Genomic DNA, 20737 nt, shown 5'->3' on the forward strand with positions numbered 1-20737 from the left:
AGGGGGCCTGTGCGTGGGCAGGGTGGGTGAGGGCGGAGGGTGGGGAATGGCTTCTGGGAACCATGTGGACCTGACACGGGCAGCAGTGCCGGAGTTGGTCTGGATGAGGTGGGAGGCCAGGTTGGTGTGGAGCAGACGTGTTTTAGAAGGATCCTTCTGGAGAGAAGTACAGATAACGCAAACGTACAACATGTCTTTGCTTGTATAATAAGATGGAATCATTTTGCTGTTCGATACACCAGGCATTGCCCATCAGAAAAAGGGGTGAAACTGACCCCTCAGACACTTATCTCTGGACCAGATGCTCACAGGGGCACAGATGCTGTGGCTGAGTGCAGGGGCGGGGGGCACGGCCGGCCTTCCCTGGCATGCTGGGTGGGCCGGGCCCTCTGCCCCGAAGCTCTCCCTGGGACCCAGGAAAGACACTGACAATTGGGGCCCTGATTACTAATGAAGTATTTAATCTTCTGAGAGCCCAGAATAGCAAGGACATAATTTAAAAAGCCTGACACGTGAGTGCCTGATCCGTTCCTGGGGCCCACTCGTGGAGAGCACGAGCTTGCTGACGTCAGGGCCCGCGGACATATGGAATGCCACTGTTTCTGCCCCCAAATCTTCCCATCGATCAGAAAGAGGAAACTCGAGGACAGCAGCCGTGGACACGCGAGTTTCTATTCTGGGCAGCAAAGGACACCAATAGCCACACCCTGCCTGTTGCTTTTTTTTGGTGGTGGGAGGGTTTGGAAGCAGAGGCTGAACTATGCCTCAGCCTAGTCGGCTGGCTGGGTTTACAAAGGAAGTGAAATTTCAGTTAGCCACCAGAATGTCTCAAACCCAGGGTCACCATCCAGACTATTTTAGGGGAGAGAGTCCATTTTCCTTCCAGAGAAGAGGGCTTCAGAGGACCTCCACCTTTGTCTCCACAGGGCGTGTCTGTGCAGGGGCGGGTGTGCCCTGCTCTGCCCCACTCTCTGTGCCCCAAGGGGGACCAGCCCTTCCCCATGGCCCAGACACCATCATTGACTTGGGACCATTGAGCGCTCCTTTACTTGGGACCTGGTGATTGGGCCAGAGCAGGCTGCAGGTAGGTGAGCCAAATGGCCCATGGCAGGAGGGCACATCACCTTTCCTGACTCAAGTAAGTGCCAACTAAGGGACCCTGGACTCTCCTCTGAGTTCCTGCCAACTGCCCAACCAGCACCCGGGCTGTGGAAGGTCCTGACCCCCTTGTCTTGCCCACCAGTCCGTGACTGAGGAGCAGAGGAAAAAAGAAAAAACAAGGATGAGGCTTCCCCTGAAGGGCCTGGGCAGCTGAGCTGAGTGGCCACATGGCTGCTGTCCCTGAGGTGAGCAAATGCAGGCCTGTGACACTGTCAACTGCCACCAAACCCTCACCTGCTCTTGTCACATGGCAAAAAGGCTTCTGCAGTTAGTGGAGAGAAAAGGTTTTGGTTATGGAAAGAGCTGAGCTCCTTCAGACAGGAAACATATGCGTGCCCTAAATTCAAATCTTATTCTTCTATTGAAGGCAACACCACCAAAAAAAGAAACCAGAGACATCATGAATAATGTTGGACACGTTCTGTGAAATATAACTTCTCAAGAATCTTGTAGAGTTTTGTTTTTTCTTCCCATAAACTTCAAGCTGTTGGCTCAAATGCCTCTTGGCTGATGGCTGGTTAGCCGACCCCCTGCTGCACCTGTGACACCTTCACCCTCAGTCACGGTTCTGACTCTTAAAAGCAACCCCTGAGCCCAGCACAGAGCGCCCACACTGAGGAGGAAGCAGGGAAGCGGCCTGCAGGGAGCTCTGTCCAGCGCCCCCCCCACCAGCTGTGGGATTAATTCTCCATGTTGACAAATAGCAGGAATCTGCCCAAGGGTCTACTGATCCTTCAAGCCAAAAATATAACCCTACGAATAAACACGAAGACGCAAATCGAAGCTGCCCATTAACCAGAGTGCTGAGGATGCCTCTGAAGGCGGGCAGTGGGAAGTCCAGTCCTCTGTGGGCCACCACTCAGTGGACATGTGGGAAGGAACTACTTTCTCACCACGCCAGGCCTGGCTGGTACTTAGCTCCCACAGGAACGCTGGCGCAGTGCCTATCCCCAGTGTGTGACATCAAAAAGGAGCCAACTATTTGGGAAAGAGACATCTGGGCAGCCAAGGTGTTCCCAGCACCTACAGTGTGTCTTGGGCCCCGTCCGTCCCTTTGTGAAGGGAGGGCAGGGGCTCCTCACGTACTAGGTAGGGCCCTGCATCTACCTAAACCCTCTTCCTCTCCATTCATCCACCTCAGCGCTGAGCTTGGTGGCAGGTGCTATGATGCACTGGGCATAAAAACAAACCCGAAATAATCCTCGGCCCAGAGCCTTGAGGCCCGCACAGCACAAGGGCTTGAGGACAGGAACACAGCACAGGAATGCTTGACCCACCACTATGTGTGTGGGGAGGGTTCAAGAGAAGTGGGACAGCCTGAGGGACCTGTCTGATTACCCTGGGAGATTTGCTGGGAGGCCAAACATGCTGACAGGTGGGAAACGTTTTGTAAAGTATAAAATGCACCTTCCTAGCCCATCACCGCTCTGGAGCTGGTGAGCATTTGACACCACCAGACAGGACTGCTGCTTCTTGGCAGCAGCTGATGGAATCAGGGTCTCAGATCTGAGTCCCAAGGACAAATCTGGCCCCTCTGGAGGAAAGGTGGGGCTCACAGAGATGCATTCCTGTCCCTCTGAGCAGAGGCACGTGGACCCAGGTGACACCGTGTGAGGGCGTGTGTGCCTCCCTTCTCCATGCCAGGATCCCAAGCCCAGAAAACGTTTCAGCTGTACAGTCTAGGAGCGGAAAGGGGAAGTGGTGAACAAAATCACATGGAAACACTTTTGTGGTTAAAGATAAATGTTGAAAAATCTGCCCCAGTGAGTATCCTAATCTTCCTTTTCCACAAAATATCCTAAGAAGTCTGCGATTCCACACCTCATGCCTTATCACAGCTTCACAGCCCTGGTTCACAGGCCCCCGCTTCTGTTCCCACCCACTCTCCTGAAGCCCATCTTGACATGGCTACACGTGCTCTGCAGAGGGCCAGCCCCAGGGGACAGTGGCCGGTGGCACTGGGTGGGAGCCAGGCCATGCCCTTTCTGGCCCCGGGTGGGGCTCAGCCTCTGCTATCTCTCAGCCCCTCCTCATGTCATGGTGCTGTCAGGTCTGTCCTCAGCTCCTGCCACGTGACGCACACGTGAGCACCAACTCCCAGTTACACACAGATGACCCACAGCCAGGTCTTTCAAGCCCTGTGGGGCTCATGGGCTGTCCTGGCCACTGACTGGCCATTTCCCATGGGTGTCCCACAGGTACCCAGCTGGACCCCATGTCCCACTTCCCTGTACTTTCTGTCCCCAAATGCCATGATACTCTGGCCCAAACCTCCTGATAAAGACCAGATTCCCCCTAAACCAGTGGTTCTCAACCTTCCTAATGCCGCAATGTATTTTCATTGTTACAAAGGGGTCGCGACCCACAGGTTGAGAACCGCTGCAGCAATCTCTATCATTTCTCTCCTCCTCACAGCCTCTGTTTGGCTCAAGGTCCCTTCCAGTCCCGCTAAGTCTCCCAACGAGGGTCCCAGCCAGCAACCTGGCACCTGTGAAGGCTTCTGTCCTCCACTGTGGGGACATCTCACCCCAGAAGAGTCCCCGTTGTGGTGATGACAGTGACCACACTGCACTGTGAGACTGCCCGGCACCACATCCTCCTGTTCCCTTGCACGTCCCATGCTCCCCATCAGGAATGGGGCGCTACTCACGGTAGCCTTCAGCAGACGCGGACCAAGTCCCAGGCGGCTGCTCAGTTCAGTCTCAGGCGCTGAACGGAAGAGCTCCGGGCACAGCTGTCCGCAGCTACTACTGATTGTGAACTAGCTGCGGGCGGGGCCATCTCCTTAGAAATCTCTGGGTTCTATGTGAGGTAAGAATGCCCGTGGCAGACACGGCAGGCCGGCAGGCCGATGGCCTTCCCAACAGGTTACGACAAACCCTCCCTGCAGGAGAAGAGCTAGGCGTTCAAGAGGAGACGGCCAGGGGTGGGGGAAGATCCCAGGGATCTCCAATCCCCAGGCCCTCAGCTCCTGCAGGAGATGAACATTCAGGAGGTCCAGAGCAAGCTTGACAGACACACACTCTCCCCCTTCAAAGTCAAACTGAATCAACGCCCTCTCGTTCTCCGATTGGACATTAGCTGCATCATACTTTGTACTACCTTTGCCTTCTTTTTTATATTTTATCATGTCCCAAAATGATTTTTTTTGGGGGGGGCTATTTTGGAGACAAGGTCTGACTTTGTTCCCCAGGCTAGAGTGCAGTGTTATCATCATAGCTCAGAGCAACCTCAACCTCTTGGGCTCAAGCAATCCCCCTGTCTCAGCCTCCCCAGTAGCTGGGACTACAGGCACCTGCCACAAGCCCGGCTAGTTTTTTTATTTTTAGTAGAGATGGAGTCTTGCTTTTACTCAGGCTGGTCTCAAACTCCTGAGCTCAAGGGATCCTCCTGCCTTGGCCTCCCGGAGTGCTGGGATTATAGGCCTGAGCCACTGCACCTGACCTACCTTTGGCTTCTTTTTAACATTCCCGTTTTAGTGAACCAGGGAGAAAGCATTTCTTGTGGAGGTGACAATATTCTAGACATGAAATCTAGGACTCAGAAAACATCTTATCAAAGGCTAGAAGGGAAGTCAACGGCATGCCAGGGCCACCCGTGCCACTTGGCTGCCCAGCGCTTCCCACGCTAACCTCAGCCCAGGGCGGCAGGGAATGAAGCTAACAGTATTCCACTCTCGGCCCCTCAGGGGGTGCATTTCCTCGGGGATGGAGGATATGAATGAATGCCCTAAGGATGCTCCAGGAATAAGGGAGGACACTCATTCACTAACGCTTACCAACTGAATCTTCATGAAAAATGTTTTCTTTACTTTCTAACAGACATGAAGTAAATTGGCCCTTTGAATATTCCTCTCAAAGAGACAGGTTTTTTAATATAAAAATGGCAATAATCAATCAGTGGACAAGTTGCTATAAAGCAGTTACCATAAAGTTAAAAATGACAACAGTGATTTCATGTTCGGGGGAACAGCTCACTTGCGATTTGGAATAATGCTCTTTAAAGAAGAGGCCTTTAATCCTGGTGGGTATGAGCGGCCTCTCCCTGTCTATCTGGCCAGAGGTTTTAAAAGAAACTTTCCCTATAAAGTTATATATGCATATTTCACAAATATACATAACATATAATATGTGATACACATGAAGTACAACTTATGTAATGAATATAAAATTATACTCACTGACAACTTTATAAATTTTTTTAAAAATTCCCACTCCATTTAAATGCTTACATGCTCACAAAACTCACTTTAGACCCACCTCCCCGGATACTCTGTCCCCTTCCAAAGGCTCCCCAGGGTTACTAGGTCACCACTCAAGCTCGGCAGGCTGCAAACACCCACAGACTTCCCACCTGCTACTCCCAATGCCCAATCCACCGGAGTCCAGGGCAGAGGGAACACGGGTTCACTTGTGTCTGACACAGGCCTGCACTCCTTCAAACCTCACATGAAATCATATGGTGACTAAGTCCTAAAAATGACACTGTTACCAAGGAGGCGTCCAGACACAGAGATAAGAAGAGATCTGTGTGAGCAGCAAAGGCCAGGCAGGCGGCCCATCTCTGCTTCTAACGCTGGAGTAAACTCTTTCCATCATTTCGCATTTTTGAGATGGTTCCTGTCAGAGTCATGGGGACCCATTCTGCTAAGTTAAAGTCTGAAATTATTCTCCTGGGACCCAACTATGGCCATCTCTCAGAGGCTTTTGACCCCCCTACTGAGCCCTGAAGCATCCCTGTGGGTGTTCCTCACTCTGGGGAGGCTCTTCCCAAAACCAGACCTGGGGGACAGCAGCCAAGCTCTACTCCTCCCACACTGTCGAGGCTTCAGCCTTTGAGGGTGGGTGAGCACTGATCTCTACACATGCAATGAGGCGGGGGCAGGTGCAGGTCAAAGGGCACCCCTCACAGCACGGCCTCAGTCAGGATGGGCTGGACCCAGCACTACGGTGCTGAGGAAACACATCCAGCCCTAACCCCCGCGTCCCATGGCTCCACCTCTCTGTCTGGTGACGAAGCCCCTGTGATATGCTCTGAAACTCTCTTGATTTCCAAATGAGGATTTTCCTTGGCCAGTTTTCCCATAACCAAGGTGGAAATGTTCCCTAGGCTGGTCAGAACTTACCCTTTCCAAAGACTTCAGGAGATTCTGTCTTTCTTTGAGCTTCTGAATGCTGATGACAATTTTGTGTCTTGCACCTTTGGTAACATTCTGTAATTGAATATGTTTTATTAAAAATATGTTTAAAAACACATTTTTAAGTATCTGCTCAGAGCTACCTAGTGCTGTGCTGCCACCTCTGTCCCTCCACAGTCACAGGCTGGCCACCCCCTCAGCTCTCCCACTGACGTACATTGCGGTGCCTTCCAAGGCCATCTGGCCACACACGAGGCCTGTCTTCTGGCCGTGCCCCGTATTTGCCTCTCTCTTTCTGTTCCTTACAGAGACAGAACAGCCAGGATCCCACCAGTATGGAATTTCTCAACAGTCTTAAAAGAATTTTTAAGTCTAATGAACGTTCCTCCTCTTCCCCAGGCGTTTTAACTCCAGGGTTTCCTGGAGGTCTCTCGCGGCCTTCCACACCTCTCTGTAGCTTCCCGCGTCTTGAGGAGACACGTGGCCACAGGTAGTGGGGAAGTCCACGGCAGTGTCAGAAAAACCTGGGGAACTTTTTGTTAGTTGCAGCCTTTCTGTTGTTTCTCTAAGGAAAACTACAACAGAACACAGTCCACAATTCAGTCGTGCTCAGAACTTCAGGTGTATGATTAGAACTCATAGTAAAAGCTAAGGATTTTATCTTCTTAACTGGTGGCAATGGGGAGCCCACCTGTTGATATGGACATGGCAGATTTCCTAATAGTCTTTTCTCAAATAAGATCTTTAATACAAACATTTGGTGAATTCTTGCAACTATTCCATAGAATTCCCCCGGAAGAAGGAAAACACAGGAATGCCAGCAACATCTCCCTTACTTAAAAAAACTTACGATTCAGGGTGGCGCCTGTGGCTCAGTCGGTAAGGCGCCGGCCCCATATACCGAGGGTGGCGGGTTCAAACCCAGCCCCGGCCAAACTGCAACCAAAAAAATAGCCGGGCATTGTGGCGGGCGCCTGTAGTCCCAGCTGCTCGGGAGGCTGAGGCAAGAGAATAGCTTAATCCCAGGAGTTGGAGGTTGCTGTGAGCTGTGTGAGGCCACGGCACTCTACCGAGGGCCATAAAGTGAGACTCTTGTCTCTAAAAAAAAAAAAACAACTTACGATTCAAACTAGAGAATGCAGCCTCTAAGATGGAACCCTAGGGGTGTATTCCTGCTTACTTTGAGCTCTGGTGAATTGAATGACTCTGAAAGTCATCCTGGCCTCTGGCTCTGTCCCCATATCATTTATTTCTTGTTTTTTGTCTCAAGTTGAACTGATGACTTACGATTTTTTTTCTCGACTCTGATTCACACACAAAAATGCTCTTAGAAATAGTTCTCAACCATCCTTGGGATCTGAAGGAGCAGTCAAGATCCACAAAGTGGTGGGAGAAATCAGTGCCTTTCATCCTTGGAGCACGTGCAGTGACTTTGGGCTTCGTTTTGTGTCTCAACGCTGGGATTCGGCCAGGCCCGTGGAGGTTAACCGAGGGTACGAATAATCACGGGAGGCAGGGCTCAGACCCACTGTGCCTGAGTGCTACAATCTTCTATTCCCGCAGGGAAAATGTTATTAGTGTGTTCAGACCACCAATGCTTTTAAGTCATTGCTCAAAGGAAACTGAGGCCAATGTGAGACTTGCGAATAGCATTTAAAACAAGGGAAACAAAGACATTGGCTAGATTTACTGGGGCCCAGCATGGTAGGAAACACGCTCAGTTTCCAGGGCTCTGCAGACTGGCCTTTGCCATTCACTCTGGGTAAAGATGGCTTGGAAGGAAGGAACGTCTTTGTCCTGTTATGGTACAGAGAAAGGAAGTGAAATCTGAGACCTGGGGAATGTCATTCTCAATGACCGGTCCACATTAGGCAAGGTGGTCAGCAGAAAAGGTATTTTGTATAATTTATTCCAATCTCAACTAAAACCAGCCTGAAAACGATTTTTTAACAGTGTCAGGCAGGTCCAAGGCTTGGTGCCCGCACTCACCAGTCCAGTTAGAAGTTAGCTGATTTGTCACCAGACTGGACAACAATAACGGATCTGCCCCTCCCCAAACAGGCTCTGGTTGGCGGAAGGAGAACATGAGAGAAGCAACAGCAAGGCCAGATTCTTGAGGCCATGGTCAAATGTCACTCTTAGGAGACTCCACAGATTTCTCCCCAGTCCTGGGAACTTTCAGGGCACACGTGGCTCCTGCCTTTTCATACTGTGCTGTCTTGTCCTCCTTACCCAGTGGTCGTTGCTTGTCTTCCATCTCCTACTGGACCCCAAAGGCAAGACCCCAGCCTCACCGTGGAATGCTGGCTGGCACCTGGCCATCCCCAGGACAAGGCATGCTGCCGTGTGGACAGGGCTGTCCACGACCTGACCTCCAGGCCCTCCAGGGTACCCTCTCAGCCAGCGGTCACCTTGAGCACATACCTGAGCCTCCAGCTGGCACTCGGTGAGGGCCATCATCTCCTCGTAGGTCATCTGGGAGAAAAGTGCAGCGTATTTGTGCAGGCGGAGACTTTTCAACCAGGCTGGAACATCTGGAGTGCAGGTGTATGAGAGATGGAAAGAGGAATGAGGGGGGACAAGGAGAGATGACCAGAGACGGGCGGGGGGTAGGGTGGGGTGGTGAGTACAGAAAGGAAGAGAAGGTGATGGTCAGAGGAGAAAGAGAAAAAGACACTTTATGTCACAGTTATTCAATTTTAGCTGAGACACAGGCGTCTGGGGCTGCCCCGGGACATTCCTACTGAGGTGGGCTCTTCTGTTCTGCTTAGACCAGGGGCTGCTAACTTGGGGCCCACAGGCTTCGGGACACAGACTACCCTCCGAGTTATATCCTAGTTTGTGACTCTATGTGAAGTGGTCTGGGCAGAGGGTCACTTACAGCTTCCATGAGATTCTTTTTTTTTTTTTTTTAGAGACAGAGTCTCACTTTATGGCCCTCGGTAGAGTGCCGTGGCATCACACAGCTCACAGCAACCTCCAACTCCTGGGCTTAAGCGATTCTCTTGCCTCAGCCTCCCGAGTAGCTGGGACTACAGGCGCCTGCCACAATGCCCGGCTATTTTTTGGTTGCAGTTTGGCCGGGGCCGGGTTTGAACCCGCCACCCTCGGTATATGGGGCCGGCGCCTTACTGACTGAGCCACAGGCGCCGCCCCCGAGATTCTTAAATGATTTTATGATCCAAACGAAAAAAAAAAAAATGGCCAGGAACGACGGCTTTCCTGGACGGCCCATTCTCATTGCAGGTCTGGCAAGATTTAACACTGCACCTCGGGAGGCTATGTTGTTGAGTTACCCTCAGAGCAGATTCGCACATGTTTCAGCCAGTCCCACAATGATAGAAACCAGGTGATGGCCGTACCCCATCATGGTGGAGTCAGTGAATTTCCAGCCAGGCCTCTCGCTGTGAGGCAACAACCTCCCGGTACCCCAGGGAGACACAGGCACCGCATCCCCAAAGCTCCCTCAGAGGCTCTGTCATCTGACCATTTCTCCGAGCTACAGAATAGATCTGGGTGCATCTATTTCCTTGAATGTCAAGGCTTGAAAAGGGCCAAAGACTGGCTGGGCCCAGCACACAGGGCACACAGGACAGTGTAAGTGTCAAAGTGTGTCTCCAGTGACCCCAAAGTCTGGGATTCGAGAGTTAAGAAAAGAAAATGGAGGTCGTACTGGAAATCCACAGGAGAATCACCACCTTGCTGAGTACAACCGAGTGAAGCATGTGCCGGTGTTTTCAAATCAAGAGTTTTTGAACTAATAGGACCTTTGAAAAGCTTCCAGGATATCTTCCCGCCACCCCTGCTCATAGAAAGATAGTAAAATCAAAGGATGAAGCCCAGATCTCAGAGCAAGTAGGTGGGGCGACGGGAGCTGGAGTGCAGGTGTCCTGGTTCTCAGGTTTCTCCCACCTTGCGCCCATTCTTATAAAATAAGGCCTAAAGGTAGCCCATTTGCGGCAGGTCTAAAAGTGAGCGCAAAGTGCTTTGAAACACCAAGGCACTGGGTAAATGTTACTTGTGTTTCTATGAAGCATTACACATCACTAACCATGTTAGTTGCGAGACCCCGTCGACTGCCACCTGCTTTATTCTGAGGAATTGACAAACACATACATTCCAAAATAAGTAGGCACATTCTGAAGGTTCTATGGTTAGAGCAGAAAGCGGGGATGGATGAAAGAGGCCTGACCTGTTCTGAAGTCAGGCCCTGCTTTCTGGTGGGTGCAGGATGATCTCCTGAACCCAAAGACACAGGTGGGGACGGCGTATCTGGTGACCTTACTGCTCGATCAGCACCAATGTGAATGGGGATTTCTGGAGAATTACAGTTGGACACCCCATGGCATTTTAAGAACAGACTCAGTTATCTCAGGCTAGAAATCATATCATGCTGTCCTTGGAAGCCGTTATCCCACTGTGACAAGCCAGAGTCCCTGTATGACCACTAGTAATCAGACGGACAAGGTTCCCAGCACAGAGGGCATCCTCCTCCACCCAGAGTCCAGGACACGTCAGCTCAGGAGTGCCACGCTTTCTCTCCTGTGACACCCCAGAGCTATTCTCTCAGACTTCACTCCCAGCCTGTCACCTCTGCTGAGACAGTGTGAGTGCAGCTGCAGAGGGAGCAGCAGTGATGTCACCACTCGGTCACCAGGTTTCAAGTTTGCCATTTACATTTTTGAAAGTCCCATGTCACTGCTCAGAAAACCCAACGATCACGATTTAGAGGCATTGGGGTAACCCAGTGCCAACGTGGGCACAGTTCATCACAGCAGAGAAAGGAGCCCTCTCACCGCCCAAGCTCTCACCACTGCAGCTCAATCCTGCAAATCCACCAAGGACACAGCAGACGGCGCCCCACACTCCTGACCTGTGCTGTGAACTGTGCAGAAGCCACGGTGACAACACAGGGTCAGGAGGTGTGAGGTGCAAGTCTTGGGTCAGTCGGGTTCTTGCCTTTTCTTTTCTTTTTTTTTTTTTTTGAGACAGATTTTCACTATGTTGCTCTTGGTAGAGTACCGTGGCATCACAGCTCACAGCAACCTCAAAGTCTTGGCTTAAGTGATTCTCTTGCCTCAGCCTCCCAAGTAGCTGGGGCTATAGGTGCCCACCACAACACCTGGCCATTTTTTGTTGTTGTCATCGTTGTTTAGCAGGCCAGGGACGGGTTTGAACCCACCAGCCCTGGTGCATGTGGCTGGTGCCCTAACCACTGAGATATGGGCACTGAACCTCTCTCCTTTTCTAAAAACCATTTTCACAACTAGAATTTTTCTAGTGGGAAGAGGAGAAGAACCTGCCTCATTCATTAAGCAAAATGTGGGTCTGCAGGGAGTGAGTTCCCTGGGATAAGGCTGCCAGGCAGCTGTAGGACATGGTGAGCTGGGCCTTTCTGAGACCAGTCCCAGAGGCATTCCTGGACCGCTGTCCCTTAGACCAGTCTTGGAGGCACTCCTGGACCCCTGTTCCTGAGACCAGCCCCAGAGGCACTCCTGGACCCCATGTCCCTGAGACCAGTCCCAGAGGCACTCCTGGACCCCTGTCCCTGAGACCAGTCCCAGAGACACTTCTGGATCCCTGTCCCTGAGGCCAGTCCCAGAGACACTTCTGGACCCCATGTCCCTGAGACCAGTCCCAGAGACACTTCTGGACCCCATGTCCCTGAGACCAGTCCCAGAGGCACTCCTGGACCCCATGTCCCTGAGACCAGTCCCAGAGGCACTCCTGGACCCCTGTTCCTGAGACCAGTCCCAGAGGCACTCCTGGACCCCTGTCCCTGAGACCAGCCCCAGAGACACTCCTGGACCCTAGTCCCTGAGACCGTCCCAGAGGCACTCCTGGACCCCAGGTCCCTGAAACCAGTCCCAGAGGCACTCTTGGACCCCAGGTCCCTGAGACCAGTCCCAGAGGCACTCCTGGACCCAATGTCCCTGAGACCGTCCCAGAGGCACTCCTGGACCCCTCCTGTCCCCTGGGGCAGTGACATGTCAATGCTGTTCTGAGAGTGGGACCTCAGTGCCCAGCTCAGTGCCAGGTGCCCAAAGAGCTCTTCATTTTGCAAGGAGGCCTGACGATCAGTGAAGAGGAGGTCAGAACATGCTGCTAACCTTTCACCCCTGGGTGGGTGGCAAGCCACTTTCCCTTGTAGGGATTAAAACAAAGCTCCATTGAAAGGGAAGCACATCAGAGAGCCTAAATCCTTGACCATGTCATTCCCCCCAAGCCAGGGACAGCGATGACTGCATGGTGGATTCTGCAGGTGCTGGCCAGGGGTGACCTTAACTGAGAGCTCAGGTCCTGCCCGGGGTCCCGATGCCACAGTGCTGGATGCCACGCTAAGCTCCATCTAAGATTTTCTTTTTTCATTCTCTGAAGCTGTGGCTATGGCTGGAAGGCACAGATAACGCAAGCAGGGGAGAAGCAGAGTGGTTTCTGGAGGAGGGACGTGCGCCTGAGGCCTCACAGGTCTGGCTGGCACGCAGTTATCATCTCATGTCTTACCTGTGCTGCTAACGCGGGTCTCAAACAAGCAAGTCCCTCTCTTGGGCAATGTGAGAAAGATAGTGATGCCTTTGCTATGTGCTGCGCTGACTTCCTTGTCGAGTGTGGATTCCTGGTATTTGCTTGTTCAACCTATGAATGATGGGGGCCAGGCACTGGCCCATCCCTGCCACCAGGGAACTTTTAATCCAGACAGAATGGCTGGCTCACCCACAGAAACCATGACAGCAGTGGGACAGGGCTAAGCACAGCCACAGTTCTTAGGGAGTACAGAATGGGGAGCGTTTTGATTTGCCTCCCATGTGGGGCTGGGGAACCTGTGGCTTTCTGATTTTAAGACTGTTCTTTTTTAAGCACCAAAGGAGGCAAGAGAAGCACCAGCTTTCTCTGCGTCACAGAGCAGGATTTGTTCTGTATCATTTGGATTCAGGGGAGAGGCTATTCTTAAAGACCTAGAAGGCTGTGCTCTCGGCTCCTGTGAGGGCAGCTTCAGAAGAGCAGCAGTGGACTGGCTGGCCTGATGATCAGGGAAGAGGAAGTCCCAGTGCCCAGAAGCCTGTTTGGGAACTGAACACAGGAGTGATGGTAGGGAACGGCTGGAGATGAGGTGGATGTCAGATGCCTGGGGGGTGAGGTGGAAGCGAGGAACACAGACGTCACCTTGCAGGTGGTGACAAGCTGCTGACATCTGGGCAGCATGCTGGAAAGATGGTGGCTTCCAATGTAAAGGCTGGGCTAGAGACATGAACTCAAGAAGACTGTGAAGACGGTGTGGCAGGTGTGGCAGAGGGAAAGGAAAGGAGCAAAGTGACAGCACTGGGACAGCAGGGACAGGAGGGAGCTGGGGGCCCCACTGACGTAGAAGGCACAGGAAACACGGGGAGCAGCTAGTCTGGGGTGACGAGGGAGAGACGACGCCCTGCGGTGAGGTCAGGTGAGGTCGCTGCCCTTGGCTTGTACAGGGGCAAGAGTCAACTGTCCAAGATGTTGGCAGACAGGCCTCCTGTCCGTAGCTCACGGCAGCTGCTTTAGCCACAGAGGCAGATGAGGTGGTTCAGGCAGAGAGCATGAGACCAGGGGGCCCTGGTGGAGGCCCAGGAGCAGTGGGACTTTAGAGAGGTGTAGGGGAGAAGCCCGGGCAGGAGGTCTTGGGAGAAAGCACCGCCATGTGTGTGCACAGCAGTGGGCCCACAGCACACCGTCCTCCTTGGGCTCCTTCCAGAGCCGCTCAGTCCACACCGGTTTATCTTTTTCATGGCCATTTCTCATAGCAGCACTTGTTTATGTTCTGTGTTTACCTGCTGGTCTCCACTAATGGAATCCAGTTTTAAATGTCGCTGCTTTCTATTTCCCTTCTAGAGTGAGCTCTGGAGTGTATAACAGCTCGCAGAGAGGCCGGGCTCCCAGGAGAACTTGGGCTACTTTTCACCAAGGCCTGCTGTGAAATGCTGTCAGCACATGTCAACCAACAGGCTGCACCGCACCCATCACAGTGAGGAGCCCCTGAGAGAGCTGGGAGGAAGCCCCGGGAAGGGCAGGGAGGACGGTGTCCCCGGGAGAGGGAAACACAGCCGGCCTCAGTCCCATGAAGGGCTCACAGGGGGTAGAAGCTCCCCTCCACGGTGTGACGGCGTCCCTGAGGTCTGAGGGTAAGGCGGGAGCAATACAGACATGAGAAGCGGCCAGCTCCTCAGGGCTGACTTGAGGAGAACGTTCCTTTCAAAAATGAAGATTATGGAAGCCCATCTTTATTTCCAGCCATGGAGGAATAAGCAGCTCTATTCTGTCCCAGCCACTGAGCAAAAGAAAGGAGCCCTGGTCTCTGGTTCTCCTGAGCGTGCTCCCCGACCCCAAGGACTGTCCGCAGAGGCCACGTGGGGGCTCCAGGCTCATGGTGGTAAGAGACGCCAGGTATGGAGGACACCCACTTCTGGGGAGAGAGGCAGGGGGCTCCCTGGCCGTGCTGAGATAGCAGCAGGGTCTGGATCACAAGCTGCCCTCGTGTGCAGGGACCGTCCTTGAGGCACCTCCGTGGAAGATGCGTTGGGTGAGGAATGGAGACTGAGAGTCTCACAACCTTGAGAATTTGGGGGAATCCTGGGGTTTTTCTTTTCAAAGACCACAGGGCTCTCAGCCTCTCTGGGAAGAGTCAGCACAATTCCTAGCCCAGGAGGGCCCACTGCTCAGGTCATGCATGATATATGGGAATACAAAAAAATAAAGCAAATTTATTAAATCCTGGCCATTAAGTTAAAAGAATCCAAGCAGGCAGGTTGAAAGTCAACATTCCGAAAACAAAGACTAGCTCCAATCACAGCCACGCTGGACGTCCCAGCCACTCCGGGGCCGCGTCACTCCCGCTTGTCACCTGGACCTTCATGAGCCTCAGGGCTGTATTCACAACCTTTCTTCCAAAGATTTCTGACAGGTTCCTTTCCCTTAAAAGATCTTGCCTCTCAATTTTTCTAGTCTCATTCTGACATGGGCAGAGGTTCAAAGATCCACATTTCAGAAACAACTCAAAATCCCAAACCAGCTGTTTCAGAGTAGAAAATTTATCTCCTTTGCTCTAGAGAGAAAAAGTTTCCCTAAGTTTCATCTACGACAGACTCCTTAGAAAAGGCAAAATGAACACGTTTCCCAGTCATGGCCTTCCGCCGTACCTGCTGTGTGTCCATCAGGGTCAGTGGAGCCAGGATTTCTTTCTCATCTTTGTTAAGTCTATATACAAATAACACATGGGTGTCAACAAGCTGTTTCTGCCCTAACACAGGCCCCACGCACCACGCACACCCTGTCAGTGCTGACCTGTGACGGTGAGCGGCAGAGCAGGAAGAGACGGATGGCCCATGTGAGCCCTGCACGGCCACTCCCGAGAGACACCGAGCCCCACATCGGGGATAGAGCCCCCCAGACGAACTTCAGTGCAGGTCCACACCATGTTGGGACTGCGCAGGCAAGGACGGGAGGCAGGGCTGCCCCCTGGGGCCAGGCAAGACAGGTGCACTACAGGGACCCCCACTGGAAGGTTCCACAGGCCCAATATTCTCCAGGTCCCCTCTGTCCCTCCAATCTATTCCTCCTCCTGTACATCCTGGGCTGCAGATGACACCTTGGGTTGTCCACATGTCCCAGCCAGAGCCCTGGGCACGTCCTGAATTCCTCTGCCAGAGCTACCTATGTTCTGTTAGTTATAGCTCTCAGTTCTAACACTTAGAAGTCTTGCGGACACTCCTCTGCCTCCTGCCTCCATCACAGAAGTATCCTGCACCTCTCCACTGTCTCCACGTCCAGGATGCCCGGCCCCTCCTCCCTTTGCTGCACCTCCCACACTGCTCTGGGAGTCCTGCTTCTAACAAACACATCTCAGCGGGTCGCGCTGTTGCAGAAATTCCTTCAACAACTTCAGGATAAAAGACGACATCCTCGCAAGGCCGAGGGTCTGCTCTCCCCTGTGCTGACCCTCCCCACGTGCCCCTAAGGCTCAACCACGGGACCTGCTTGGCCATGCTCCCTCTCCACGACTCCATGCATGCCACTGTCTGCGGGCACAACCCCCTGTCCTCACCTTGCCTGTGGGCTGACTTGTCACTCTCTGAGCCTCAGCCCCCGGTCTCTCCTTTTCCAGCAACTTTCCTTGTCTTCCCTCCACAGTGTGCCTTCCCCAACCCAGGGCAAGCCCTTCAGACCACTTTTATTTATTTTTTTTTTTGAGACAGAGTCTCGCCCTGTGTCCTGGGTAGAGTGCCGTGATGTCATAGCTCACAGCAATCTCAAACTCCTGGGCTCAAGTGATCCTCAGCCTCCTGAGCAGTTGGGACTACAGGCACCTGCCACAATGATGGCTAGATTTTCTATTTTCAGTAGAGACAAGTCTCCTTCTTGCTTGGGCTGGTCTTGAACTCCTGATCTCAAAGGATCCACCTGCCTCGGCATTCCAGAGTGCTGGGGTTACCTGCGTGAGCCTCATGCCGGGGAAGACCAGGTATCTCCACAGCCCAGCACTGCAGTGGGGGCTTGTCTGCTGCAGCCATGACAGTGAGTCCTGCCTCGACTCCCCAGAGGCTGAGCCCACAGCCTCTCTCAGCAGGTGCTCAAAAAAGTCAACTGATTTGAATGAAGACAAAAGTAACCTGTCAATCAATCATTCTGTCCTTCTTGTTGCTTCCGTGCAGTGGCCACGCCACCCACCAACAGCCCTGGCGCATGTCCAATCTTAGGTGCTAGGGTTTATGCAGCGCCTCTGAGGACGCGATGCTGGTGTGAGCGGCGTGTGCGTCCCCACCAGGTGTGTGTCCCCACCACAGACTCCTTGCTGGACTTTCTTCTCTTCCTAGCGAATTACTGGAACCTTTTTTCCTCTCTTGGCTACCGGAGGGCTATGGGGTGAGGGGTGAGGGCACCTCATGAGCTGCCAGGGAAAAAGCCTCGTAAGTGAGCACCAACTCGGATGGAATCGAGAATCTTCCCTCTGGGCTGAGTCACAGTGAAGTTTTTGAGAAGAACAAGGACGGCCGAATGCAGGAGCCACAGCCAGCGCTTTTAGTCCAAACTCGGGTAACCGGCAGCCTCCGCAGGGAACAGTAAAGGGAATAAATTTCATGTTCCCATTCAGCTTCCTGCTTCTCCTCGGTTAGTTTCAAGTTGAGTAGCCAGTTCCATTTTTTCTTTAGCTTCTAATAGTCACCCGAGACTCCCTCACCCCAAGGCACATTCGATCTTTGCCTCAGAGAGCCAACTATAGCCATGAGGATGGGCCTTTACTATAAAGGGGAGAGAGAGGCAAGCTGATGCCGTGAGCCCTTTGAGAGTAGGAATCGGTCCCCTTGGGAGGGAAGTTAGTGACAATCTCTGGCAAAGGGTGCTGACACCAGACAGAAGGAAGGGCAAGAAATAAAAAGAACAGGAATGCTGGGCCCTGACATTGGATTCCTCACTCTTGACCTAAGAGGCACATTTCTAAGGGCTGATTTGTACCCAGACCTGGCTAGTCTACCTGGGGGACAAGGAAGGACAGATGAGCCACACAGTGTCTGAGCAAGGTGCACGGACCGCTGGCCAGAAAATGGCTTCACAGAGGAGCACGTTCCATCACTGTGACTTCTCACTCTTCCCCCAGGCGCAGGGTGAGGGTGAGATAATCCATGCAGGTTAGGGAGCTCCTCCTACTTTACCACAGGTTCCTGTGTTTCTTGTAAAATGGGGGGGACTTTTCCTTTAAAAGTCAGGAAAATAGCCATTAGATGTGGCAGCCTGAGGGGAACCAGCAAGTGGTTTCAACAGCTGAGGTTCCTGCCAAAGGCCTGGGTCAAAAGAACATGGGTCCAGGAGGCAGAGCTGGCTCTTCCCACTTCACTTGATATTGTATTTTCCCGGGCCGACTTGGGGCTCCTTCGTGGCCCCGGCCCAGGGCTGGGGAGGGATGTTTGTGTTTCACAGACACCGGCCCATGACACTTGGGAAGGCTCCTGTTCTGGGGCGTGGACTCTTCTGTCAGCTGAGCTGCAAACATATTTTTCCCACGAATAGAAACCTTCACCCTCTATCCTGTTTCTTCCTTCAAATATCTTTTGCGATTTAATTTTCTAACGACTTTATATATGTGAAGTCCCAATCCAATTCTTGGGAGAAGAAAAATTCAACAGGGTGGGAATATACACAAGAGGGGCCCTCTGCTTACCCAGCCACCCACAAATAACCTGCTTTCTGACTGGGGCCCCACAGATAACCTGCTTTCTGACTGGGGCCCCACAAATAACCTGCTTTCTGACTGGGGCCCCACAAATAACCTGCTTTCTGACTGAGGCCCCACAAATAACCTGCTTTCTGACTGGGGCCCCATAAATAACCTGCTTTCTGACTGAGGCCCCACAAATAACCTGCTTTCTGACTGGGGCCCCACAAATAACCTGCTTTCTGACTGAGGCCCCACAAATAACCTGCTTTCTGACTGGGGCCCCATAAATAACCTGCTTTCTGACTGAGGCCCCACAAATAACCTGCTTTCTGACTGGGGCCCCACAAATAACCTGCTTTCTGACTGGGGCCCCACAAATAACCTGCTTTCTGACTGAGGCCCCACAAATAACCTGCTTTCTGACTGGGGCCCCATAAATAACCTGCTTTCTGACTGGGGCCCCACAAATAACCTGCTTTCTGACTGGGGCCCCACAAATAACCTGCTTTCTGACTGGCCCCGGGACTGTGAGGAGCGTTTTGGAGGTGAGGTCTTGTCTGTGTCACTTCCTGACTGAATGTTCTCTCGGGGGACAATTCTCACCAATTCTGAAGAAAGGAAATGGAATAAGCGTGGATATGAGCATTCTTTAACCTTCGGAATATTTTGGCTTTTATCCTAAAATGAGGATAGGTAGGACATTGATTCACTTTTTCTCTTATCCATTCTCCTTAAAAACCTGTTATCTTTATTTTTGGCAGCACACAGTGAACACATCTGCACCTACTTTGGGGGAGTGTCTAAAGTGTGCATTAAGACCACACCTTAAAAAAAAAAAGGAAAGAAAGAAATGAAAGTGAAAAGAAGGATGAAAGAAAACAAGCACCCTAAACCAGACAGTGGAGTGAGTTCTTCTCTGGAGATGTGTACTCAGTGAGTGGCCTCCCTGCCCCGTAGCACAAAGGCCGTCATCCCCTCCCCACAGGGCTCAGGGTGAGTGCTCAGGATAAACTGTGCAGATGCTGTTCACCTGGAAAGAAGCCGCTCAGAAGCCATGGCGGCAGCAGCCCTCGGCCCCTCAGGTGCTCTGATGTCTGGTGACAGCCGCCACACAGGGCTGACCTAGCGCAGGACTCAGCCCTACCCGATGCCATCACCCGGGCTCGGCTGCCCAAACACATAACCACACAGCATAAGCTCAGAAGTGGGTTTGCAGCTCCCCCAAACCGTGACACAGCCCCCAGCAACTGAGGAGAAAGAGGACACAGTCCCTTCACGCCGAAACGGCTGTGGCACGGTTTCTGCTGCCTATTAAAGATGTCTAAAGACCCAGTTGTATCACCAAAGGGAACCATCAAGGACTGGGGACAGAGCAGGGACAGGCCAGGCAGCTGACAGAAGATTCACGGAATATGCCTGGGATGTGGCTTCGGGCCAGTCTCGCCCCCAGGTTGACAAACACCTTCATCACCCTGATGTGATCTCACAAGTGGCACCTGGGCGTGCTCTCTGTGCCAGGCCTCTGCAAAGGGCGGGGACTTGGTCCAGGGCCTCTACGTCAACATGGATAGTTTACAAGCAACGTCAGGAAGAGCAGGACCTCAGGACGTCAGCGCCAGCAGAGAGGCCTCCCTGAGTCCCCCTCAGTGCACAGCCCTGGGAGCCAGCTGGCTGGTCTTCACCATCTAACATGGTTCCTACTGCGTCTCTGATGAGTGTCTCTGCCTACGGGCTGTCCAGCCCCTGGACAGCTGCAGCACGTTACTTCCGTGCCTGTAGGGGGGATCTGAAAAACTCCATCTCCCAGTGGGTGTCATAGGCGAGGCCAGATTGGCAGGGTCAGGCAGGAACAGTTACTCATGCTACACAAAAGGCCTTTGTCACTTGTATGCAAATCTGCTATGGGGATTACAACACTGTCAGAGATTCTCAGAGGTATTCTCATGTCCCTTAAACAGATGCAGAGAGAAGGGTTTACAGGTTTGTTTGGATATCAAAGAAAAAAAAAAGGAGAAGGAAAGGAAGCACCAGCACAACCCTGCATTATGAGGGAATAAAAACGGAAGGGAAAAAACAGATGCAGGTTTGTTTTTCTGAATTACGGACAGGTTCCCGGCCATGGCAACACGGTGGGAGGCTATGCAAACAGAAGGCCCTGTCACTCTGAGCGGCTGTCTGCGAGTCAGCACCCTAGGGAGGGGGAGGTGACCTTCTTGCTCTGGGTCCTGTGTCCCAGGTTTCAGCAAGAAGCACTGGGA

The 20737-nt window shown here is 52.5% G+C and overlaps 1 protein-coding gene across 2 annotated transcripts in view; it reads right to left on the reverse strand.

The window, feature by feature from the left end:
• SAMD4A (sterile alpha motif domain containing 4A) overlaps positions 1–20737 on the reverse strand; it is a 209967-nt gene that overhangs the window by 31795 nt on the left and 157435 nt on the right. For both annotated transcript variants that reach the window (XM_053593943.1, XM_053593942.1), the window contains 2 exons: positions 8723–8832; positions 6287–6373 (listed from right to left, as the gene is read on the reverse strand). In XM_053593943.1, the coding sequence (XP_053449918.1) occupies positions 6287–6373; positions 8723–8832 (197 nt within the window). The remainder of the gene's footprint in view (positions 1–6286; positions 6374–8722; positions 8833–20737) is intronic.

This window comes from Nycticebus coucang, chromosome 6 (genome assembly GCF_027406575.1).
Source record: "Nycticebus coucang isolate mNycCou1 chromosome 6, mNycCou1.pri, whole genome shotgun sequence".
Classification (NCBI taxonomy): domain Eukaryota; kingdom Metazoa; phylum Chordata; class Mammalia; order Primates; family Lorisidae; genus Nycticebus; species Nycticebus coucang.